General features: G+C 49.3%; 1 protein-coding gene across 2 annotated transcripts in view; it reads right to left on the bottom strand.

Annotated features, from left to right (window-relative positions):
* Positions 1-1,130: 1,130 nt before the first annotated feature.
* Positions 1,131-26,088, bottom strand: part of bbg (PDZ domain-containing protein big bang) — a 30,691-nt gene continuing 5,733 nt past the window's right edge. Inside the window, exons 2-14 of one of the 2 annotated variants that reach the window (XM_022074969.2) lie at positions 23,214-25,488; positions 22,943-23,079; positions 10,764-10,829; positions 7,474-7,915; positions 7,076-7,390; positions 6,697-6,954; positions 5,875-6,217; positions 5,010-5,534; positions 4,741-4,911; positions 4,179-4,307; positions 3,668-3,848; positions 3,256-3,384; positions 1,131-3,046 (exon numbers count right to left, since the gene is read on the bottom strand). In XM_022074969.2, the coding sequence (XP_021930661.2) occupies positions 2,883-3,046; positions 3,256-3,384; positions 3,668-3,848; positions 4,179-4,307; positions 4,741-4,911; positions 5,010-5,534; positions 5,875-6,217; positions 6,697-6,954; positions 7,076-7,390; positions 7,474-7,915; positions 10,764-10,829; positions 22,943-23,079; positions 23,214-25,471 (5,118 nt within the window). In that variant the 5' untranslated portion in view covers positions 25,472-25,488 and the 3' untranslated portion in view covers positions 1,131-2,882. The remainder of the gene's footprint in view (positions 3,047-3,255; positions 3,385-3,667; positions 3,849-4,178; positions 4,308-4,740; positions 4,912-5,009; positions 5,535-5,874; positions 6,218-6,696; positions 6,955-7,075; positions 7,391-7,473; positions 7,916-10,763; positions 10,830-22,942; positions 23,080-23,213; positions 25,489-26,088) is intronic. The other variant, XM_087342727.1, reaches the window with a different exon arrangement.

Below are 26,088 nucleotides of genomic sequence, written 5' to 3'. Positions count from 1 at the left end.
TCAAAGGAAACCACCTCATCTTCAAGATGGCTCCCAGTGCATGTCGAGAAATTTAAAATATGATAGAAGGTAATAATGATTAAATTGTTTATAATAATAAACTGAAATATGCAACAGTAATCATCTAGATATGACCTACGTATTTAGTTTATCCGCATATTTTGAAAAAACAGAACGCCATGCCTGATCCATGGAATGTAAATTATAAGGACGATTACTCGAAAGAGTCACAGTTAACGTACCGTACAACATAGATAACTTACAGCCTTAAATATGTCAATGGTGATTTCTTTAGAAGACCCATGCCGCGTCATTCAAAAGAGTACTTGAATACATAATCTATGTGCTGTAACCTCCACCCAAAAAACTTGAATTGAGGATGGGCTTTCCACACACACAGATTAATCATATCCCTGATGATGGAGGTAGCAAGGACCTGTGAAACTGCAGTAAACTTCCACCAGTCTACAGGGCACAACCCACAAGACAGCCAATTTCAGACTCACTGCTGTGAAAACCTTAAATCCCACATACAATCAGCTACACTGATGTATTAACTTAACAGTATAAACCACTTATAAATGAAAACTCATGTTCATATTTGTATCTGTTTTAGCCACTGTATTGCAGCCTTCTTATGCACTCTTTGAATAAGATGTATAAAATGAATGCATAATAGAGAAGTCATATGCATCCAGGTTCAATTCCTGGAAGTAGATTAAAGTCTGCATTGGAATTACAAATATATTCAAAACATCACGTAAATTTTGTTTTGGTCTGCATCAACCCATTGTAAGTAAAATTTACATGATGTCCAAAACAAATGTTTCTAATACAAAAACCAATGAACAAGAAACCTGTATATAACAAACATTACAATCAGTAAGATAAATTCCACTTCAAACATTTCTTGACACAGTGCACATTCAGTAAATGAAGGAAGAGTTGCCTCTTCACAAATTACCCTCACTCCTGACTGTTCCAGTAGACATACCTTTGCTGTGGGCACTCACACTTTTCTGTTCCTGTTGAACATCTCATCATCAAAATGAGCCCTCAAACCATCCTCCATTAAATCATAACTTCAGGCCTGTACACCAATCAAAACACGAGAAGGAGATTACATCTGATAACTGTTCTGATAAACTTTATTTGCAGCTGATGATATCAATATATTACACAACAAGCTCTAAACTAGGTAGCATACCAACCACCTCAATAAATTTGATTCTAGAAATGCACACACCCAATTCTACCAACGGAAACATTCAATCGTCATGTTGGTACTACTAAAACCCGAACGACTCCGCACCCGACCGAGCGCGAGGCCGCAGGAGGACAGACGAGCATCCAGCAGCGCATCTCCCGATTCATACCGACTTCACATCCAGTCTCAACTGAACATTACAATACATCATTTGCATTTAAAAATGTTTTGTTTAGTGAACTGAAATAACAGTTCTGATCACATTAAATAACAATAACAAAAATGAAAATATACCAGACCTCAGGCAACACAGACTCATGGACCAAATGTTGCGGTACAGTCATCGTGCCTTTTCTCACCAAAGAATCACCTCACAAATCTACAAAGACATGCCCACACATCGTTCATGGTCAACCTGTAATTAGTCTGACACTATACAACCTCTACGATTGATAAACCATCATAACCCATAGACACAGGACTGTTTTTAGTATATTCAACACTTGGTGTTAGTACTCGTTTCATTCAATTTTCATATTATTACTACCCTTATTTTATAAATATATGATATGGCTGTGTTGGGAGCTTGAACTCACATATTTCCTTCTCATGAGACATGCAGGTTAGTTCACATGCAAGAGCACAGGTCAGTGGTCACCATAAAGGGAGAGGACGGTATAGTCCTTTGTAAACTAAGGTAAAAAGTGTTTAACCTGTTGCACATACACGTCATGATGTAACTTTGTCAAAACCAAAGAGAAATTGTCTCTACAAATAAGAAATTACAATCTGACAAAATAGAATTCAGTCCACCAAAATAAGAGTACACACGCACACGCACACACTTTAACAAATTACAAACTAATAAGTGTTAGTAAATTACAGTGCACCTTGTAGCCACACCCCTGGCCACCGGCTGAAGCAATAAATGCCGATGTAATTATTATTATCACAGACTGCACGTCGATGTCACGATTCTAGTTGCTCAGAATCTTGACTAAGTATGGCTTACCACATAAAATAATGTGGTGAAAAAAGATAATATAAAAATATGTCAGTTTTAAATGCCACTCTGGAATGTGAAGTTCTTGATTCCAGACTTACTACATTCAAAATATATTCTTCAGACTAATTACTCTTCAGTCCCACAATTGGCATCCTCCAGAAGATCTCTTTTATTCGGGACATGGTCCCAGCACTTCGGCAGTCGTCCAAACTCTTCAGTATGGTACCACGGTTTCAACATTTCAGTATCACAGTACCAACTCTTCAATATCGTGGTCCCAATCCTTCCATGTCGTGAAACCAACTTCAAAATATCATGATCTCAGCAGTTCACACGCCTTCATTATCATGGTATCCCCGTTCACGATGTCCCAGACTGTTCCACACTCAGACCCTCTCTCTTCAAGGGAATGTCTGCCAGTCTCCATCCCCACTCTTCAGTTTTGGCACTTGATATTGCACTTACCTGTTAGTCCCAACTAAGCTCCTGTGTTAATGCTAAGCTATCGTCTGTTACGTCTAGGAATGGTGTATCCACGGCTCACACGCTGCACTGAGGTGATTAATGTATTATAAAGATACAAAACCTGTGCAAATGTGCAACAATACACAACTGTTGGCAGGGGACTAGCCCCACAGTGACGGAGAGATACTTCTGGAAAGAAGAAGGTCACTTGTTCAGTCTGTGTCGGACAGCGAGGGCGACGGGTCCGTCTGGTAGGCGCTTCATGAGGCCCCACGCCTCGATTCGGGAGAGAATCGTGACATCTGAACCGTTCACACTAAGCAACTCGTCACCTGCACGAAGCCGGCCATTCTTCTCAGCAGAGCCACCTACGCAAAAATGAAAAGAAAACACCATCTAATACTCTACAGTCTGCAAGTCCATAGAAATGACAATGGGTGGACTTCATGCAGAAATAAACATTAACGCAGTAAAGCAAAGGATGAACACAACGCACATGTGTTTCTTAGGTTGACAGTACGTATGCACAAGTTTTATGCTTATAGTCATTCAAGATGCAGAATGTGCGCATCTTTACCTGTGAATATCTTCTTGATGGTTAGGGGCTTGTCTCCGAGAGGAGAGTCTATACCTCCCTCCAAACTGAATCCCAAGCCAGCACCGTCCTTCGTTAGCATGATTGTGAGTGGAGGCCCACGGTCCTCTTCTGGAGACAGCAAAACAATCAACACTTCAGGCACAGATCACTTCTCAATCAACACAGCGACACCAAAAGGCTGTTTCTGACTACATATCCTGCATACAATGTCAGTTTCAACAACTGGACAACTTAACACGTGAAGTGAAATCGATTTCGTCTACGGAAGGTTTGTTGAACTGTGCAGTCAAGTGCTAAGACAGAAAACAGGCTGTGCGCGCAGAAGAGATAAAGTGTAACAAGCATGAAACAGAAAAGGCGGAAAGAAATGTTATAAAAGAAATTACAATACCTTCAGCTGCAACCAGAGGATTAGTTAACGACTCCACTGGCTGCTCTGGGATGCGGGGCGGCCGTGAGGGTCTCGGGATGTGTGTGACCACAGGACACTCATCCAGCTGAGGATCATTATGACTTCCATCCTGTAGCACTCTTGAGCGTGAAACGACAAGAACGACCTCTGGCCGAGGTGCCTGTCAAAACATACGAGTAAGGCTATTAAGTACCAGGACATTGTAACATGGTGACCGTAATCTTAATGCTCAACTGCGACTAGCTTCGTGGCACAACGCCCTCACTGAATATAACCTGCTCCTTCCTCTCCCACATAAAATTCAGGAAAATATGTGGGTACTTGTTCATGGTGGTCTTTCGAGTTCTGACGCCGTGCAGACTTGTGGGTGGATACCAACACGTCAGAAGGACACCGATACCCACCTAAAAGTCCACGCTAAGTACAAATACAAATGACCACCATCGACATCTTCAATGCCATGAGGACCTCAAATCTCATATGTGGGTACCTTGAGGATGTTGAGCGACTCATGATGAGTGACCCCCTTCATGCTACGCCCATTGATGGAGAGGATGCGGTCACCCTTCTGGATGCGCCCATCCCTGTCAGCTGGACTGCCCGCCAGCACCTTGTGAACCTGCAATGGACAAAAGCATGAACCGCAGGAAAGCAGACTGTTCAGGGTAAACCACTGTCACTACTCTCGCAAAGAAAATATGTCCAGGAAACATTCCCTCTGTGCTAACCCACATACATGAAGGAGAAATCATTTATTGAACTTTACTTCAATAAACCCTTAAAAATAGACCTAATTCCCATAAAGTGATGACAAAATCTAAGAATTACAAAACAAGACTTTAGGTATAAATGTTTTGAAATCATATGGACGTATATTTTGCTTAATATCTTATTTTTCAAGGAATACAAGTTTTGACTCAGATTATGTGATTTAATTTAATTTAAAGCGACAGAGTCAAGTAAATCAAGCAGTCGATCCCCAACGGATATGTGACCCCCACAGCAGACCCATATGACATCGCAACACATCACAGTTAACTGAAATCACATACTGTTATCTCTTTAGCCTCATAGTCTGCCCCTCCTGCTAGTGTGATGCCAACACTGCCAGTAGTGCCCTCCCGATGCAGTACCACTACTACTACGTCATGTACCGGAATTGCCGTGGTGCTGACAGAGTCCTCTAGGGGCTGATTTGCCTCATCAATCAACAACTGCAGCTCCTGCAAGTAAGAATCATACACCACAGAACAAAATTTATGAGTGCAGGAAAATCACAAGAGATGTTTGTTCTCTTTGCCACCACAACTAAGATGCAAACCTGTGGAGAGATCAGGCTCGTTGAACTTGCGACGGAGGTCACGCTGCCAAACTGTTCACGATGCAGGTTGCCAACAGACCCATAGTGTGGTGTGAAGCTATCCTCGCTCGCTGTCGAGTCCAATGATGAGACGCGAGCGTGGTTAACCTTGCGCCCACTGTTTGCCAGCGCCATCTCAGCCTTCTCAAATGCTTTCCTGATGTCATTCACGCTGACAGAACGCCTGCTATCTCCCAGCACCGAGTCCTTGGCACGTTGGCGCCGCATCTGGGAGCCTCTGCCCTCTGTCAGAACGCTCAGCAGATCAGTCTCCTCCTCAGGACTTGCCTCTTGCAACTTCCGCTGCTCCGGTTTCGGTGGCACAGGAACATGTCTGGGGGCAGGTAATGGCTTTGCAGGAGGTTGCTCCTCCGGCAGCTTTTCGACGTCCTCCTCTTCCTCCGCATCAGCATGGCCCTCCACCTCAACCAGGTAGGCAACACGCTCGTCCTCATCAAACTTCCTCTGTATCAATGGCGATCCAACCTGCACGTCACAGACACAATTAGCACGCTTCCTCCTACCTCAGCTTCACGTGGTGCAAAAACCATTGCATCTAGTGTTGGGGAAATGACCTACCAAATTTTAAGTGAGACTAAACACTGGATTTCAAGTTTGAGGTTGCCAGCTATGCAGCTCAGTTGATTTTTAAACTTCTGCCTCACATAACAAGAAATCCAAAAAGGAAAACAAAAATATGCACATGAGATCAAGGATGTGACCAGCACTGTCTCTCCTCCTGACTTCCGACAGTCCTGATCAGAAAGTCCATCACTCCATCATGGTCGCAAACTGTCAATACGCATGTCTCCTTTCAGAAACGTACCTTGAGGTCCCGGCCGCTGCTGTAGCGTGCTGAAGACAGCACATTCTTGCGATTGATGGCCTCCACACTCTGAGCCTTCAGAACACGTCTGTTGCTGTCACTGGAACCGCAGGTCAGAGTGGAAGTGGTGGACGAGGCTGCGGAAACGGTGGTCTCGGAGGACAGCGTGCGGCGCAGGGGTGACAGTAGGGGTGGGGGTGGTGGCGTGGGTGGAGGCGAGATGCTTGAACGGCTTGAGCTCACTGCCGAGTCGTTGTCACTGTCATCCTCCGCGGGGCGGCGTCCGGGCGCCGAGGGACTCTTGCTTGCCGTGGAAAGTTTGTACTCAAAACTCAGATCTGACCTGGGAACAGGATGTCAGTGTCATGTTAACTTTCTACATGTCTATTCTAACAAATTCTTCCCAGTCCCAGAGTTCAGCCATTCTGGTTATGGGGGGTACGCATGGGGCTGGTCACTATAGTTTGGTCATATCTACACATACGCACTAGTGTGAGAGATTACCTCCCAAAGTTTTGTGTCCATCAACAGGTCCAATTCCCTTTTGAAAACCAAAAGGGGCATCTCATTTCGCACAGTAACAAATACTTCTACATACGAGGTAATACAAAATTCAACTTCCGTGTTTTTTTGTGACAACACGAGGCTCAGAACTCGCAGCGGGCAGATCCTTGACACAGCAAGTCCTACAGTTTGTTGAGTACACTTTATAAGATCTCTTAAAATTACTTTTGATTTTGGGTCCAGAAAAGGAACATAAGTAGAGAACAAACAGAGAGACACAAAGACTGAAAGATAAGAAGAAAGTGAGTAAATAAACACCTTGTAGGAGACGTTATGCTTTCTAGAGATTCAGGAGGCTCTGCTGACTGTCTGGAGACTGGGAACAACGACTGCAGCTCTTCCCGACCAGGAAGACCGGACGCACAAACCGTGAAGCTCTTCCTTTTAAAGGCTGGAGAGTATTTTGGAAGGTTGTTAGCACTGCTGCTTGATTTCCAGGGCGGAGACGGAATCACAAGTTGGGGCGCGCTGCTTGCAGTGGTCTGCTCTGTGCTCCACCTGTTGGTGGTACTTGCCCTGTGAACAGCGCACAACGCAGAAAGCGTGTCACAGCTTCAATCTGCTTTAATATTATTCTCCTTTCCATGATTAAATTTGCCGTGAGATTCTCTTAATGAGACGCCAGGGCTTCACGCACCTTTGTAGCGACGTTGTTGGAGGTGCCTTGTTGGTGGTCAAGATGGAGTCCCTGCTTCGTATCTCAGGAAGGTCGCAGATGGGATGGCTTGGGGACACTACCTCGGAGACTTTCTCGGGAATGACCAGACCACGAAGTTTGCTGATCCCACGCCTGCGCTGCTCGATGAGTGCGTTTAGAGACGCCTTGCGCACGTCTTCCGCTGAGCCACGGCCGATGTCAATCAACGACTGCGAACGTGTGTGCAGGCTTGCAGTGTGTGTCAGCGCGGATGGGCGAGCAGAGCCCGCGGGCTTGCGAGGTAATGTGTACACCCTGCAACACACAAAGCACCTTTGTAGCCTCGTAAAAAGACATCGCTGAACTCACCCTCGTGGACACACGATGCAGGCACTCACCCTGACAAGTGACTCAGGTCCAGGGAGCTGCGGGTTCGATCGATGGTGGGTGCGGGGGTCTTCTTGGGCAGCGATTCTGGGGGAGGTGGCCGTGGAGACCGTGGATCGACGCAGATGTCCTCGGAGCTGCTGAAGCGTCGTCGGGGAGTCGGTGCATCCCCAGCAGCCGAGAACATGGCGATCTTGTCCTTGACGCTGCCTTCGCTTTTCTCGTCCTTGCGCCAGGCTGGGACTCGAACCGGGGACCGCAGTTCCTCGACGGAGAACTTCCGGGGGGGTGGGCCCGACGCGGGGAGCGGCGGGGGTGTCTTCTCCAGCTCCAGTTCTATCAGTGCCGGACTGCCCACTGTGAAGGGGTTGTGTTCCGTGTAGTTTGGCGGGAATTCGTGACCGTCCGGTGGCAGGCGGGACGCCGAGCTGGTGAGAGGCGACTCGTCCATCGCTACGACACAAGACAGCACGTTAGCTCAGCGTCGTTCAACTCTGGCGGACCGCTCGGTTGCCGCCATTTTGAGGTTGCGCCGCGACAGACCCAGAGTGCACCTGTCACTTACCCAGATTAGAAAAACAAACGAAGGGCACTAAAACGTTCTCAAAACAGATGTTTGGTTGGTCCACGAGGATAAGACATTACAAATGCCAAGTCTGGGATGAGATGGACGAGACACGTGAGGGGGAGATCGCGCGGGTGGAGGATGTCAGAGCAGACATGAGTTTCATGACAACGTGAGCGACCGTCAGCTTCTCAACGTCTCTCCTTCATGGCTAAGAGAGAGAGGGGCAGAAGGAAAATGGGTCACGTGGTCTGATATGACGGAGCACGAGGCCTCGAGCGCTGACAGGAGCAAAACCTCGGGACAGCTGCGTGGAATAAGCCACGGCTGTGACGTCATGATCGCTATCTTATCGGAAAGGCTCAATCCTCGGCTTTACGCGGCCGGGGAATTACCGCGTCTCCATGACAACGCCGCTAAGGAAAATGGGCTCGTTATTCTCTGGGTCACACGAATAAACGGGCTTTGGAAATCCGAAACAGACGCACATCCTTACGCGATGTAACCGAGGGACCGCGTGACGTCACATGACTCAGACTTGAACTGGTTAAAAGCGGTTGGATCGTTAAGCTGTCCCGTCACCCTCACGCCCAAGCCCCATTAGTGTATTTTGCATGGCAACTGAAAACGTGAAAGTGAATTGATAAACAAAACGAACGAGAAATATCGTGAAAAGTGCTAGAAGACGCCGGTGTTCCTTGACGAGCGATGTCGTGCGTGTCGACCAAGGAACACTGGCCGAATTCAAAGTCCTTCGGCGTACATACAGCGCCAAATCCATTTCACACTTCCACAAAGGAAAGCAGCCCGCAAACGGTCACACTCTGTGCCGAAGCGTCGCCCGTCCATTGTGAGAACTTCACTGAAATAAACACCTGCAGACACGAGGGCTGTTCGCCTCGACCACAGCTGCGACGCGGGTCCCTGGAGCTGGTGAGATCCGTTCCGAGAACACCGCGATGCAAATCACCAACCTCACAACAATGCGTCAGAGCGCGTTCTGCACTCTGACTTCTCGCGTCTCGGCACAACGAGGGGGCGACCCCCCGCGGAAAAGCAAAGCACTTCGAAAATAAACGCGCGTTTCCACTCGACTGATTTTCACAATACTCCTCCTTATCATCGTTGATGGTTTGATGCTATACAGTATCCATAGAACGGAACGTTATCGCGAGAACAAACGAATTACGTAAAGCGAAGTTTGGCAACTCCGCGATCCTCCTTGTCCTTATCAACGGTCATGCGCGTTGGTCCCCTGTGACCTGCTCACTAGCCACGTTATCGTCATGATCTCACTTTTGATAAAACGGGCCCCGGCTGATCGAAATGTGGCGTACGTCGTACGTCCTGAACGAGTGACCAAAGGAAGACCAACATGGCAGCCGGGCGAAATGCTCGAATCGCAGCAGAAACGTGTCTCGACGTTCCACTTCAGCCCTCGTTTATTTTACGACACTTTAACAACTTCACAGCCTCAAAGATCAGGAGAGACAAAGGAAGCGGTCGTGGCCCATCAGAAACACCTACTTTAGAGGCTGAGGCAACAGATGGGAATGTGGGACCTCATACGCCACGCCGTTTTGATGCTGCGGCAGATCCTGGAACCACACTGTGGCCCTGGGCCAAATAACAGCCCGACCGGTCCAACGGAGCCGCCAAGCGCACGGCGCGGCCGAACGAACGAGAGAGGTCGGCCAAGAAGACCTCTGCACAGCCTACCTCTCGTAGCTACGCCAGAGAACCGGCGAATATCCAACAATCTGCATCCTAGCAACCAGAATACTGTCCCAACGAGTCAGTTGCTTCGCCCAACGTGGGCGGACGAAATTGCGACACTTCGTGTGCACATTTCTATCAGCAGGGTCACCCCGCCCACCGCTCGACGCCTCTCAGTTGCTGCAAGGTCACCAGAGACTACGAATCAGCAGCTCCAAGAGATCACGAGACCAGTTCCACCTCCTGGCGTGGTTTATCCCAGTCATCTTCCAGCGAATGGTCGCAAACGTCACAGTCAGTCTCACGCTGGCTCGGTCCGAAGGACCGAAGAGTTCCTTTGTTTTTAGCACGCGGCAACAAAGAACGCCAGTTTAATTCTTCTGTCTTCCGATCTTACGTGGAAAGAGAAAAAAGGAAGTGAAAGGTTCAAAATGTCGGTCGCCAAGATAAGAAACGGACGCAACATTCTGATGAAAATGTTTGCAACATCGGAGAAACAAGATATGAGAAAATTACGTGGCAGAACTTCGCCGTTCTTATTCTCGGAACGTGAAATCCACTGCACGCCCGAAAAGCTATCGACGACCTTGGACAAACGACTGCAGAAGACTGGCATTTAACAGCACAGAGTTCGTAACGATGTCAGGCGTCTCCATAGCAACTGCGACTCATTCACGAGATACAGGCGTCACACCACAGGGAGAACAAACCAAATTACTGCAAGTCGGCTTCAGAGGCTTGTTCCTGACGTTGCATTTGTGCGTCATTCAAGTCACCCACTCCCAGGTCCTATGAGCTTATGAACTTCCTCGCAATGTTCATGAGGGCATTACGACACACGAATGACTGGCAAGTGCCTGGGCCTATTTAGAGATCCAGTCCGTACCGCGAAGAAAACACAAAACTCCACCATTACGAAGATCAACCGGACAACGCCGTTTAAGTTACCATAATTTCGTCGGGACATTTGCTTTTGAGATATCTTCGACGTCATAGAAAATAATGCGTACAAGTACTGACCTGTGTCGCCGTCTGGTGGCAGGGACGTCACAACAGCGTCGCTGACATCTGTCGCTGACTCGGGTCCTGAAATCACAAGTCAGCAGTCAGCACGACGCAGTCTCGTCCTCCTTTGACTCTTGTGGACTTTACAAATTATGAAGCTCCTCGTTACGTGGTTTTCTCAGTCAGTCCACTGACGCCTGGCGTCAGTACTCACCAGGATCCAGACCGATCCATAAGTATTGCCAACAAACGGGGAAGAAAAATCAGCTTCCTGGATCAACGCACGTTCGCCCAGTGCTGCCAACGCTGAGACGCATTACCACTTGCACACGTCTGCCAATTACGTCAAAACGTGTCGTGTTTGAACAAGTGCAAGTGTTCCGTCAGAAACAATGATCGGTAAACAAGCACAGACACGCACGTGTGTCAACACCTGCAGACGGGGCCAACAGATCTCCTCTCTACTTTCAGACCCAAGGCATCCGGAGCGTCTGCCATCCAAATGAACGTGGTCTCTTACGTTAAGGGACGAACACAGGCTGAGGGAGGATAAAACCTCGCAATGAGGAGCTTCATAATTCGTGACGTTCCCAAATATTATTAGAATCAGCCGGGAGAGGTTAATATCCCGGAGTAATGCCTGGAGGATATGAATTGGATTCATCTGGCTGAGGGCAGGGACCGCTGTGAACACGGTAAAGAAACTTAACTAGCTGAGGGACCATCCGCTTCTGGAGTTCAGCGTTCTGGTCCGGTCCTGTGTTGACCTGGAGGTACCGTATTCCGGCAAACAGAAGCACTGAACCAACCACTCCTACTTTGACTCGCCCGCTGTGTGACAAATTCGCCGCTACCTCTCACGACTCCTGACACCTCCAGACGATCGGTCAACCGTGACTCAACCTTAAGCTAACAACAGCAGAAGAAAATCGGTTCTCAGAAACCAACAACGTCGCCGAAGACAACGCACGAGCCGGACCGTAATCAAATCGCACGACACCTTACTGATCCCTTCCCTTCTCGCAGTCTGCGAGAAGGATCTCTCGTTCCCACCATTCCTGCTACATGTCACGCCCATCTCCGTGCGCCACACGGAGGAAAAGGGTCGTCTTTTCATCTCCGAATTCTCCAATGTCATTTAGAACATCCGCGGTCTCCCACGGCACAATTCAGAAGAATTACAATTAATTGTACAGCCAATAATTAAGCGCTCTCTGTCCGCAAGGCACAAAACTGATCCGGAAGCAGTTGTGCCAACTTTCGGGCATGAAATCGCGTATCAACTGGTCGGGATGACCTTTTAAAACAATGTCGCGGTTACGACCGCTTCGCCCCCGCGGGGCGTAGCCCCCCCTCCCCCCCCCCCCCGGTGCTGCAAGTCCACACCCACCGCCTGCCTCCAAAGGGTTCTCAAGGATCCCCACAATATAATCCAGACCGGAATTAAAGCTCGAATCTCTGTCCGCCTGCCACGTGTGAAACTTTCTGTGGTTTTCTTCAGTCACTTATGTTAAATCCTGGGATAGCGCACGACCATTTCCTTCGACATCCTTTCCAATCCACACCATTCACAATCATCCACGGCCGCGAACTCGATGACCGCTTGGTGTCTTCTGGGCTGTAGCGACGTTTCAGAGGTACTTACTGCCTACTGACAAAACCGACCCACAGTTTCTGCATAATCTCTGGCGCCCATGCACTCAGGCTCTGAACGTGACCACTTGGAGCATCAGTGTGTAATGCATGTGGGCCGAGACGTTCGGTGTTCTGGACCACAGACTCTCGCCGCTTCCTCAATTTGTTCTTCTAATTATCTTCGCGCTGCCGAGAGGTGAGCGCGTCTCCAGGAAAACTGGAGGTCGGCCAAACGGGGGCCGCTGACCCGGGGGGCAAGGTGCCAGCGAGATCTGACCCAGCAGCCCGACGCGTCCCACCAACAACGCGGTCAGCCTCACGTTCCGGCCGCTTTATCCCAGGGTGGGGCTCCAGACGAGGTCTGAACACGGCGGGGAGGGGGGGGCAGAACAATTCCCTCCCCTGTCAAGAATCGAAGCAGGTGACGGCGATGAGCGTCCGTTCTAACCTGCTGTACCGTGTTCGAGCCCCGATCTCGGCTTTAAATTCTTCTTTTTTATTCTTACTGAGACAAATTATCACTACACGTAGTTAGTTAGTTAGTTAGTTAGTTAGTTAGTTAGTACAACGAGTATCTTGTTATTTACGGGTTTTGTCTAAAAATCAAGAATACTCGATTTCGACCCGTATCGCGCATTTTCTCAAAAAACGGCTTGTCGTTCGAAAAACACGTGCGTCTCTCTACGAAACACATTTTGAATATAAAGAGAGGTCATCCGACCGCCTTGCATCGTCGATCAGAAGGTAGTCGATTAAATTCATGTCTCAGACTCTTTTGAACGCGGCCATGAAGTTCCGTTTCCCGTGAGTAGCCGATGGTGGCCAACGATCAGCTTCTCTACAAGGGCTGTGCCCCAAAGAGTCAGTCATTTCGAAAGAACTCCCGTCAGTGCGTCCACACGAATTAATCCGAGTACAGCAGCGAACAGCTCAATGATCCACTTCACCTTGAAGTGACCTGAGAAAGTCGTGGGTTTGAAACCTGGCGACCTGCAGTGAAGGAGGGGCCTTACGAACACATGATCAGCCCACGACCGCTTCCTTCCAAATCCCTTCATTCCACCCCATTCTTATTGTATCAGTTACAAGAGAGTCGTTCAACAAACTGCGACAGATTTGCGAAATTTCGGGTTTTTACAGCGAAGCGTTAGGAAGATGCCGTCTCTGGGTTGCAGCGCCGCGTAGTCTGGCAGAATTTTATCGACGTTTTGGAGGTCCTTGCTGCCTCCATCACCAAGGCGATTGTCCTGATGATGGAGGCAGTGCGTGCCTCTGAGACTTCGGTCAGACTACGCGGCGCTGTGCAGCCCAGAAGACGTCCATCTTCAACAGGACGCCCGAAACCACCACAACAACAACAACAACACGAGACGAGGACGTCGCTTCGTCGGACATACCTGTCTTCAGCTGCAGGAAGACGACGCGTGGCTCCATGCCGCCGACCAGAGACCCGGCTTCGCGTCCTCGATGAGCCGGTCACTGCCAGACTACTGGCCGATCTACGCGCCCGACTCCAGTCGATCGGCCACTGTCGGGCACACTCGGCTGTGCTCGGCTCTAAAGTACCAAGGGTCATTGAATGACTCGGCAGCTGCAGACCAGGCCAGCGCCTCGCGGTTCAACTCAGGCACCACCCGGATTGCCAGAACTCGCACAAGTCGTCATATACGAGAGAGTGTTCCAAGTCCGGCCACGACCACTTCCTTGCACATTAATCCCAATACAATATTCATTAATCATCGCACACAAACACCCCAGAGACTGACCAATTACGCGGAACTTTCCTGCGTTCTTGGAAATGACAATCCAAGACAAGACCGGAGACAGCAATGCGTTGTCTTCTGTCGTCGAGCCCCCTGAGGCCCGAAGCCGATCAATTATGTACAAGAATCCAGTCCGTACCGCGAAGAAAACACAACTCTTCACCATTACGAAGATCGACTGGTTAACGCTGTTTAAGGAAATATCGCTGTTTGCATGACGACAATAGTTAATGCAAAATTAAGATTACTGATCGTTGAAGCAGGTGGTACGTATAGTTACCACTGGGCGTTCAATTCACGAGTCACGTTACTGATCACTGACGGGGAGCACGTCTTATAAAGGAAATGGGATTTTGATGGAAGCCACGAAGGCAGCCAGAGCAAAGTCTGCACCGCACAGATCAATCAAAACCTGTTTGAAGAAGTCGTCTGCCACACTTCGTGACGGCTCCCCAACTCAAACAGACTAAGCGGAGGGGATGCTTTGTTTCCTCTGCTTTTGAACTCTGCTGTACAAAGGGCCTTGCCGGCGCCTTGTTCGAGGACGACGGCTTCATATGTGAAGGCCCATAAACGGAGTAATTAAGATCGATCTTGATTCGAAGGTGTGAGTGAAGGAAGTGGATAAAAGTAGGTCACGGCATTGTCTAGTGGCGCGCTCTTGCGCATGTCGGCAGAGTCTTGAATATCAGTTACGCAAGAGGAACCCTGTCCCTTTCAAGTCGGCAAACACGACTCTAGAAGGGCCATGAAACTAAACGCAGATTCTTAGAATACGTAGCAACATCTACGGGTCAACCTCACTTTAATATTATCCTCGTGGAAGGTCAGAGCGAGCACGGGATGTCACAATGCCAGGGTTCGACAAATCGCACAAGGGGCAACGACACTTGTTCTGGAAGTCACTTGATCGAACCTCGGATGGGACATCGTGGCTCGATTCTGGTTCCTGTAGGAATCTTCGGGAAAATTCCAACTGATACCTAATCGCAACAGTTGATACAGCGCCTCACGGCCAACCGGTGAAGCAACCAGAATGGAGATGCGACGCTGTCGGGAGTCGAACGAGTGACCTTGAGACGGCGGGCCGAGCCACTTAACATCGTCCGAAGGTTAAAAACGGAGCCGATCGGAATAACAGCGGCTTAGACCGTCTGCCTCAGTCAATACGATATATTTCGTGTCTGTTCAATGACGCTGTATCAGGTAAAACGATGGAATCTGAAAAATTACTCATCTTGAGGAGCTGACAGTCGCCTTATATTGACACTGAAGGTTCATTACCCTGTTCACAAGAGCCTACCACTGGTCCCTATCCTGAGCCACATGAATCCAATCCTACCTTCCAAAGATCCACTCATGTATTATCACCCCCGAGCGCCCCTGAGTCTTTCAAGAAGTCTCCTCCTCCCTTCCCTAATAATATTTTATGAGCGGCGCAGATAACGAAGCTCCTCTTTGCGCAGTTTTCTCCAGCCTCTTCATCCCTCTCGGGTCCAGATATTCTCCCCCTCACAGTGTAGACGAACAGCACACAACTCCGACCACGGCCTTCGCGTGGCCCGAAAGCCGCCGACACTCCCCCGGACGACAACGCTTATTCAAACGTCTCTTCAGACACTTGTGGCCTGCGGGCTAGAGTCAGGGCTGCACAAACCGACATTCCCCAGCGCCTCGGGGGGGCTGACGTTACAACCAGACAAACCGCTGGCTCAAGAAATGCACGCAGAATTTTAGTTGGTAAATGGGGAAAAACGTAAGGCAGAGATGGGGGCGAGGCCTCAGAAGGAGAAGCCTACGGCGTGAAACGTGAGCTGAAATTAAGCTTTTGTGACAACTGCGACGAATCTGACTACAGAAGGGTCACCGTGCTCCTGGGACGTGGTTAACACCCGCGGACCGGATTACTGAGACACCACGAGAAGTCGCGTGCGTCTCGACGCGACGCCACAGAAAAGAGGAAGCGGTCGATTTGCGTAACTCAGCAACACAGCTGGTCCGGATTACAGAAAGTCTCAAAACATGCACCAGCGCTGAGTTACAACAGAGTTCTTTCATAGAGACGCGTCTACGTTCTGTCCAGCTGCAGTCATTCATTGCTTATCGCAAACAAACAAACAAACAAACAGACAGAAAGCAAAATATTTCGCAAAGAAGTCGCACTCTACAAAAATAATGCAACAAAAGCTGAATAATTCTCTAACAGCTGTTGCCCCCGTAGACAAGGAGCCGTCAAAAGTCGACTGACTATTAAGGCTTTGACCGGGATGTTCTTTTGTTAAATCTTATGTGGTACCGCCTGATTCGACTTCTAATGGTTAGGTGAAGTGTTTTCTTCGCGGTACGGTCTGGATTCGTAAATATTATGAAGACGAGCTTCGACTTCTAATGGTTAACCAGCTGATTTTCGTAATGGTGAGGTGTAGTGTTTTCTTCGCGGTACGGACTGGATTCATAAATATTATGAAGACGATCTTCGGCTTCAAAGGGTTAACAAAGATTGTCCTACAGTGCACACAATGCAGACGCCCGTCTGCCGGCACTGAGTATCTACTCGTTTTACGCACCTTCTCAGGTGCCAACATTTCACTCAGCACTGCTTAAGAAATGCAGTTCGCGCCTGCGCCGTTCAGCGAAAGTAATACATCACGGTTCAACACCCACACAGCACAACTGCTGCTACAAACCTTTTCGGAAAACAATCCGAGTGAGTGGTAAACGAGCTCACACAAATTAAATCAACTTGTTACAGAGTGGACAGCCCTGGCCACGGTCTCTGGAGGGCAGAGGTCAGGGGTCAACAGATACACAGCTCAAACACGAGCAAACAAACATTGACATGACAGCGAAACAGGACGCAGACAAGTCGCCTCACAAATGAACTACACTCTGTGACGCTGAGCAGCGCGCGTGGCTGATACAGCATCATGTAACAGACATCTTCAAGTAAGAAGAGGTTGGTGGGACATGTAGCCCCCCTCCCCCCCGGCCATCCCACTCAACCTCCTGGTTCTGTTTCAACGCCATATGACCTATCCAGCTGATACAGCGTCGAGGCATGAAGCAGACCTGTCGAGGTTCATCTGCCAAGAATCCAGCGTCATCTGGACCGGCATTCTTTCCGCCATTTTGACAACATGACGTGCAGAACACGAACAGCTGTGACGATCGGAACAATGGCACCAGCGAAACGGCTGTCACATGTCACTGCTGCAGTGCTTACCCTGCCGAATCCCTGCCTGTTCACCTACCTTGCAAGAAGACTGAGGAAACCACACACACGCAGAGACAGACTCACCAGCCGTGGTCGTCACTTCACGAGCGACTGAGGGACCGAGCGGCTCTTACGCTGATCTACAGTCACTTGTTATCGCTACTAGCACGACTGAAAACATTGCCCTCATCCTGTGTTACTACACAATCTACAAACATTGCCTCCGCTGAAAATAAATTCCTGAAAAACACGAAGTAGGGGTACACAACCCGTTCGCTGAACCAAAATGGCTTCTGCAAATTTGAACGCCGTTTCACTTACTGTCCAGGTAGAGAATAAAACACGTTTCACTTCGACATTCCAAGGCGAAAGTTTTTTTTAAATATTTTTTTTTCATTCCGAAACCCGACCAGACCTAAGGCAGATAAAATCGAAAAGTTTGGTCTGTAAGAGACACTCCGTAAGTTACTGTGACATTATTACCTTTCCTAAAAATATTGTGATGAGTTATTAACCGGTCTGAAAACACTGACTCAGCATCTTGGTAACGCCAGTTCGTACTACAAGGCCTAAAAACATATTTGCAAAACGATGTCATGCCTGTCTGAGCTTTTACTCAGTCATATCGATCACTGTTTTGACAGACACAACTGTCAACTACCGCCTGATGTGTCCACGTTGGGGCTACATCTGGTTACGATCAGAAAGAGTCGACGTTTCGAGAACGCTTAACCCTGTGGTAATTATACGAACCAAGTGCTTGAAGATCCAACAACTCTGTCTTCTGAACACTAAGTTTCGCGTGATTCTCAGTGTAAACAGCGATTATTTCCTCACACGGCGTTAACCGTCACAGCTTACACGACACGACACGTCACTCAGCCACATTACTAATTTCTGGAAACCACATGGGAGGGTTTCGTCAGTCTGCGGCAAATGTTTACTTTGAGGAGGCGGGGTGGGCGGGCCCACAGGAGCGTCGTTTTGTGAAAACTAGTTTGCAGGCTAACAGTAGCACGCAACCCAACACCGGCAAGAAACAGCGCAATGAGACCAAAAGTGGCGAACCTCAATTTCCGGTATGTACCGAAAATGCAGTCTACTTCGCCAGTACGTTCAAGTAAAGCCTCAAATACCAAATTTAATCAAAATCCGTTAATCCTGTCACGTGTAATAACATTAATAGTTTTCTGCTATTATTTCCTGCAAAATGAGTTTACATTTACAGTAAACATTTCACGTCTCAAACTTTTATTACCACGAAAATGGTATTGTAAAAAAAAAAATATATAGGTTCAGAACGATATAAACAATAATAGAACGAAGGCGAGGCACGTAGAAGGCACACGTTTGTCACGAACAGCGTCGCACATGGTCAGCCATGGCCCACTGTGTTCGTTCCCATAACCTGCGTCCTCCAGGGGGCCTTGGAGCTCGGCAGAACAAAGGAGGGGGTCAAAGGCCCCTGAATTGAAACATTCGATGGCTGCCTCACATATCGACGAATCAATCCGATTAACGAGCGGACGCGTTGAGGAATCTGCGTACGGAAACGTTAAGTCTGAACGATGCTAGAGCACCCTGGACACATCGCCTCCTGAAAAACGCTCGGACAGATCCTTACAATAGGCCACGACCTTCCACATGCTCCTCACTTCACACGAGAGAGGGAGTGACTGAAATAGAACAAGCGAAACAGCACGCACGAAGTCCGTTTGCGCGGTACAAAGGGTTCAGACTACGCGGAGTGTAAAGCAGGGGTCTGCGGATCGCAGCCCGTGTTCACACAAAGGAATACGGCGAGGGTCAAACCAAGGACGCCGATGACGAGCACAAAATACAAAGACAGGCAAAAGTAGCAGCGAGACGAAAAAAAGTCGGGACTCAGGACAAACGAAATTAGAAACAAAGACCAGGCCACCGCGTACATTCGGAAGTCGCACGAAACGACGAGTCAGAGAATGAGAAATTATTCCCACTGACTGAAGACAATGACATTCGGGGTGGTGATTGGTGTTGAGGTGCCAGTCGGCCTGCCTGTCTATCCCTGGTGTAAACGCATCTCACACGTCATCCAGGATAATCGACGATTATACGAAACTGGTCTGGGTATTACACGTAATCTCCAGTTATTATTAATAACAAGTGGATTAATCACTGTTACCATAACACACAGACTGAATAACAAATGCCTACTAATCGGACTTAACATTCTTCTCTCCGAATCGTATTCCGAGGCTGATCGCTCGGAACCTCCCAGGACCTCGACTGCCTCTAATCGACCTACGGTCTGTAATGGAGTTTCCAAACTTTTAGCCCGAAAGTAACACGACCTGAACGCGTCCCTGCAAAACACAAATAGTCAAAAATGTTTCAAATTAAAGTAAGCTTCGTTTCGCATCGGCTGTTTCTAAAAGAAGCTGATTGATTAGTGGAGATCTGTGGGTTTTTGTGCACCAAAATCCGCCCTACAAATTTAACAGGAATTCCATTACTTTCAAGTTAGGTTAGGTTAGGTTTGTTCGTCGAGACACTTCTCTCGATTGTACGTTCATTTTATGACGGTGCAAAGAGGAGACTGGCTTCGACCCCCGTCTCAAACCCCACTGGGCCCGCAGTCAGTGGCCACTGCCGTCAAAATCGGAGACTTTAGGGGAAACACCAACTCCCCTTCATTTGGTTTCCATGTTTTTCGTGTGATTCTACGCTTAAACGGCGTTAACCACTCGATCTTCGTAATGGTGAGGTGTGGTGTTTTCTTCGCGGTACGGACTGGATTCTTAAATGTTGTTTAGACGAACTTCGGGCTTCAGAGGGTTAATTAATGCGCCCGTGGTTTCTGGTGAACTGGCGACGAATTAAAATACATAAACGGAGAGGGCCGGACAACGCGAGGCAGGCGGCAAGTTCAAGGACGAACTTTGCTCCAGCGGTTCTGGGGCTTGCGATGGGGCATCGCCACATTTACTTCGTAACCTCCACCACAAAATCCACTTCAATTCAGTTCACATCTTCACAACCTGTGGCACGCGAACCTACTGATGCCGGTCCGCATATTCTTGTCTTTATGCATTCAAAACTCTTATTTACTCAGCTGCTTGTTGTATTCTCCGCTTATGTAAACTCCGAATGTTCACCGCCGTGTTTGCAAAAGCCTTCCACTGAAAGTTTTACCTCAACGCACGGTACGTTAAAAATATTTAAAAAAAAAATCTGTACGCGTGTTACATGTCCAGCCCATCTGAACCTCCCTATTTTAATCACTCTAATAATATTAGTAGATTTTACATTCTTCTCTCACTACCAAGTCAATATTAGATTCGTTACTATTCTAAATATCTCGCGTTCTTGTCATCCTTTGTAAGCAAACAACGCCAGACACTGTAATCCGCTACACGTGTCGGTTCCGACTGGACGCAAGCTGTCCAATAATTCATATACAGAGAAACCACTTCTATTATTGCAGGTTTCTATGGCAACTTACACTCCCAATTGGCCAACAGGTATTTCGGTTTGAAATTCCCAAAGATTATATAACTCGTAACTATTAGCTCGTTAACAACACAGAGTAAAATGTTAAGAAACGGATTATCTCGCTCGTAACAATTATGACATCAACGTGAGTTCGCAATGGAAGCAGCACATTCCATATTACACACGGCCAAAACAACCTCTCATCGCCATTTGTAGCGAAGAAGTTATCTAGACGTCAACCCCTGCAAAGATGCGTTCAGACAACAAGCGTTACAAACGTGACGGAGAAGTTGCCGATGCAGAAAGGCGGAAAGAGAAAAAACCTCGCATTTCGCAACAAACTGTGATCGTTTTAGTAGACATTAAAAAGGTAACTATCGATTCATATTTATGGCCATGCATAATTCTGAATCCCCTTTTCGTGAGGCGAAATTCTGTGGTGTGACGTCATGTCTTTGGTATATATAGGCGTGCCGCGGGAAAAAGACAGATTGCGGAAGCCTGTTCTAGAAGGCCGGTCCGTCCATCGCACCCTCTTTATCCAGCAAATGCAATCTCCCATGACACGAAGATTTTCATTTTACCAAGTGAACAGTGCGCAAACGCCGAATGTGAATTTTTCATATCTAATCGATTTCAACTCAAATTTGGATGGGCTCGGCGGCTCTGAAAATATCTTCCAGCACTTGGTACGGGCAAGCGATGGACGAAGAAACACGCGGCTAACCAGAGGGGGCCCCCAACGTCACGACTCTCCGCACAACAGCTTCTGCTTCAAGAACCAACATTCGCTGGGGCCGCTCAAGATGTTATCCATCCTGAACGTGGTCCAGCCGACATTCCGCGAATCACAGCCAACTCGTTCCTACGTGTTCTGCGTTGGCCAGACTGAATTCCAGAAGGCGCTGGAATGAGGAACCAACATGGCGGCGAGTTGCCAAGGGCCTGCTGCAGACGACTGGCGGATATTTCTCGAGTACCCTACACATGATATGGCGTGGTCGCTCAAAAACAAGTCGCGCGTATCCTTGCTGTCAACTGTCAGTGGTTTGCCTTTTGCGTCACCTTAAGGTTAAGTTTCCGTGTTCAGCGCAAAATCTACCACTCCCTCCCGCCAAGATACTTCCCGGTTTGACGGTCCGGCAACCTTTAGTCGCGACCAGAAATAACTTTTTAAGACTCAGGCCTCAAGAACGGAAATTCAATGAGCACGCCCAGCACTTTGAGGCTACAACCTCGTGTCGCACAGCTGTCGGTAGCGCCTCGCCTTTCTTAAGCCTGGCGGTCCATTGCCGCTTTCACAAAATCCCATTTGACAGTTCCCAAGCGACTTTAATTCTGTCGACACTATTTTTTTCAAAGACACACTTTAATATTATCCTCCTCCACAAGATTTCGCTTCCTCAGGTAGTCAGTCTCTTCCCTTCAAGTTTTCCGACGAAAAAATCTGCAATTTTCACCTTCCCTGTGCTACATGCCCCGCCCATCTTAAATTCAGTAATATCGTCAGAGCACAAGTTCCATTGCTCTCTCCTCCAGCCATTAAAAAGTGAGAGAGAGTGAGAGAGAAAGAAATGCATTTCATTCACGTAACTCAGTACTCCGACAACAGATGGCAGGAGACGGCGAAATGTTCTGCGTGTCCGAATTTTCGCAACAGCTGTGACTAGTCACGACGAATTCGCCGACTTCCGGTTACCCTGACCTGACCCCTCTAAATCGCATTAACTGCGGCACGGCTTTACTAGGACAAATGCGGAAAATTGGCGTCTGTGCCAACGGCTGAGGCTTGGGGGGGGGGGGGGCCGATGGACCAATTTTCATGACGAGGAAGCATTAGAAAACCCATTGGGAAAAGATCACTCGGGAAGAACAAGGTGTGGATGGGAGTGAAATATTCAAATTTATCTTAAACTGAACATGACGGTGTGGACCGGATTCCATAAAATACGTGGAACTCCTTGACTAGCTGAGCGACTGTTAGCTTCTCAAGAAGGCCTGTGTTAACGCTGGCATTCAGTCTTTTTCTGTAAAAGACACGCGGGGCTGTCGTCAAGGTGACGCGGCCTTGCGAACAACGAAACAGAATCAAGGTCACGAGGTCCTACCTTCACTTCCCGTCGCCTGTGCCTCTTCTTCGCGCTGGGGTCCTGGCTTTGACTCCAGGTCGACGTCCACGAAGTCCTTGGTGTCGCCTTCCTTGTCCCCCGGGTCCTCGGCCGAAACGACAGCCACGCCTGGCACCCTGGAACAAGACGCCCTGACGACTCAGGAAGTGTTCCTTGCTTGCTTCAACACGCGAAGTGTTGACGAAGGAGGGCATTTAAGTGGTCCGATGCTTCAGAGGTGTTTACTGCCTCCGTCAGCGTCTCAACTCACCCCTGATTGGCCGAATCCTCCTCCTCATCTTCTCCGATGGTCGCCAGATGGCTGGTCGCCGCCCAGCATCGGAATGGGAAGAAGGTGGCGTCGGATGCGGTCAGTAGCGCCCCGGTGGCAGGCTGAAACACTGTGCCACCCTGTTCCAGGAGCTCAGTTTCCGGCAGGTCCATCAGGAAGTCCTCTTCGTCCGAGTCAGAATGAAGGAATTGCCTCTGGGGCACAGCCACCACGAAAGCGTCTGTCGGTACTTCAACACCATCCCCCTGAACACAGAGCAGCTCTGAGCTAACTGCTCCGTCCTGCGAGTCTGTTTCCACGGGCCCGTTTCCATTCCTTCTTTCGGACGCTGTCCCGGAACTCTCGCACTCGACAGGACAGAGCTCTGGACTGCCCGCTTCAGGTGCCTCGGCTTTGCTTTCAGATACTGGAGGACAGTTCTTCACGTTCTCACCTTCAGTCACCACCGGCGCGCATTCCTTATTTTCAACAACAACAACAAGGCTGTTCTCTAGATCACTAGCTCCCGCGTGGCCGCTCTCCACACCGTCACCTGCTACAGGACTGATTTCTGCACATTTAGTCTCCTCATCACGAGGAATACCGGAAGAGTCCTCCTCGTTATCGATTGCAAAAGGCCCCCCAGAGCCATTTTCGACATTTCTGGACAAGACGAGGCTGTTCTCTGCATCTCGGACCATCAAAGCCATGTTTTCCTTACCGTCCCTCGGTACAGGCCCATCAGCCTCCAAGAAACTGATTTCTGTACCATTTTCCACCGGAGAACTACTTTGAAGGCTTTTGGCCTCTATCGGATTGTTTTGATTATTTTTAATCGCCACGCGACAATCTTCCGGACTGCATTCCGTGACTCCATTCTCCACAGGCCTGTTTCCTTTTAAGCCTGTGTCCGATTTCTCATTTTCCTCTGCACCTGTTTCAACATTTCTGCTGCCATCAGTACGTTCATTCTTACTCTTACCTCCGTCCTCCCCCACGAGAGTCGCCCCAAGTGCTTCTTCCACACTCCTGTCCTCCGGCCTCTGCCCTCCATCTTCGCTGCCCACTGTTCCTACGGGGTCCTTTTCCTCATTCTCTGTTGCTGGAAGCCTCTTATCCGCACTGTCTGCTCCGCCGTTCGTCACTGGAGATGCTGCTTTTTGAATCTGCATTTCTACAGATCTGCATTCTTCATTTCCTGTACCTAAGAATGTGCTTTCTTGAAAATCCAGCAAAACCTCGCCGTCTCCAGGAGGTCTCTCTGTCCCTACAAACCCAGTTTCTTCCTCGTCTCCTGCCGAGATGCGTCCGTCGCCTTCCACCTCCTCCAGCCTCACCATCGTTCGAGGAGGTGCCTCTTCCTTGCCGCCCCCGTTCTGCGTCGCTGCGGGCAAAGCAGTGCCCTGCACCACCTCCTCCGCCTCCAAGAAGGCTTTGGGGACGACGTCCACGAGGCGCGGTAAGTCGCCCCTGTCCGTCTCCACTACAGCTATGGTCTGCACATTCAGGGGGCACTGGGGGCGGTCGTTCCTGGGAGGCGGTGGAGGCGGCGGCCGTTTCTTACCGGACCTGAACCTCGCCTGCACGTCCTTGCGAGGGGCGGGTTTCGGCGGCAGCACCTTCTCGTCGCTGTAACTCAGCGGCGCGTCCTGGAAGCTGAGGGGGGGCTGCAGCGTGTCCTCCTCCAGCTGGTCGAAGGGGCCTAGCACCGTGGAGATGCTGCTCCCTGTGTCGTCACTGCCCGTGTCCGTGAGGCAGCTCAGCTCCTCCTGCGCCAGAAGATCCAGGTACACCTCGGGCTCTGGTGGCGCGTCGGCGAAGGCGGTGGGGGGGCCGAGGGTTTTGCGGCGGGGCGGGATGGGGGGTGGCGCCGGGTGGCGGACAAGCAGTTTGATCACCACGTTCGACTCCTTGAGGCTACGAACGCAGTCCAGACGCGTCATGGCCGTCACGGGCACCGAGTCGATCTGCAGGACCTCGTCGCCCTCTTGCAGCGATCCCCAGGAGCAGTGCGCGCGCGACGCGGGGCTGTCCGGGGCACACGACTGGATGAAGAGGCGCCGCACCTTCTCGCTCGTGCTCGTTCCGCCCTCAAATTTGAGCCCAAAGCCGAGGCGCTCGCCCGGCAGCCGGTACACCAGGACATCCTCCGCCCCGTCAGGCGCCTCGCACCCCACGCTCAGCACCGTCACGTACTCCTCCGCGGGGGACGAGCCCTGCACCGCCACGACGGTCACGTAGTCGCGCGTCACCTCCATCACGTGGCCCGACACATCTGCAACACCAGGAGACAGCCTCTTACAGTGGAGGGACAACGTGAACGGCTCGCCTCCGGGTACCCAAGAATACTTTCCCACATGCAACTGGCAGCGTTCCAATTCCGCTAATCCCTAACGATTTAAAGAACCGAATGGCAACCAAAATGAACGACCGATTTCGTTTCGACGTGAGAACTTACCTTTGCTCCAACTCACATCAGCAGAAAAACGACCCAGAGCGTCACTGTCAAACGATGTATCGATACAGGGTACAGTACGAGAAGAAACGAACCATTTTCCTTTGATCTAATGTCAGAGGTGCCCGTCCGAGGCGAAAGTGGGCTCAGTTCTGCCAACATATTTGCTGTGAAAGTGACCCGACCCTGGGCCCCGTGACACAGAATCCAACAGCGATCAGAAAATTTCTCCGTCGCTCGCCTCAGCCGCTGCAACCACCGACGCACAGGGTCAGACCCTTAACTGACGTTTATACTGTTTATTTAACGACACTTCATCAACAACACAGTGCTCCTGGATGTCAGCACCACACATCAAACACTGCATGTGACCTGTAATCAAGAGGTACCCGGTTCGAATCTTTGTGTAATCTAGTAGAA

The sequence above is a fragment of the Zootermopsis nevadensis genome, unplaced genomic scaffold (genome assembly GCF_977971745.1).
Source record: "Zootermopsis nevadensis isolate Lab colony 2312 unplaced genomic scaffold, Znev_1.0 Znev_ptg000004l, whole genome shotgun sequence".
NCBI classification, from domain to species: Eukaryota; Metazoa; Arthropoda; class Insecta; order Blattodea; family Termopsidae; genus Zootermopsis; species Zootermopsis nevadensis.
This window is presented reverse-complemented; position numbering and strand designations above follow the sequence as displayed.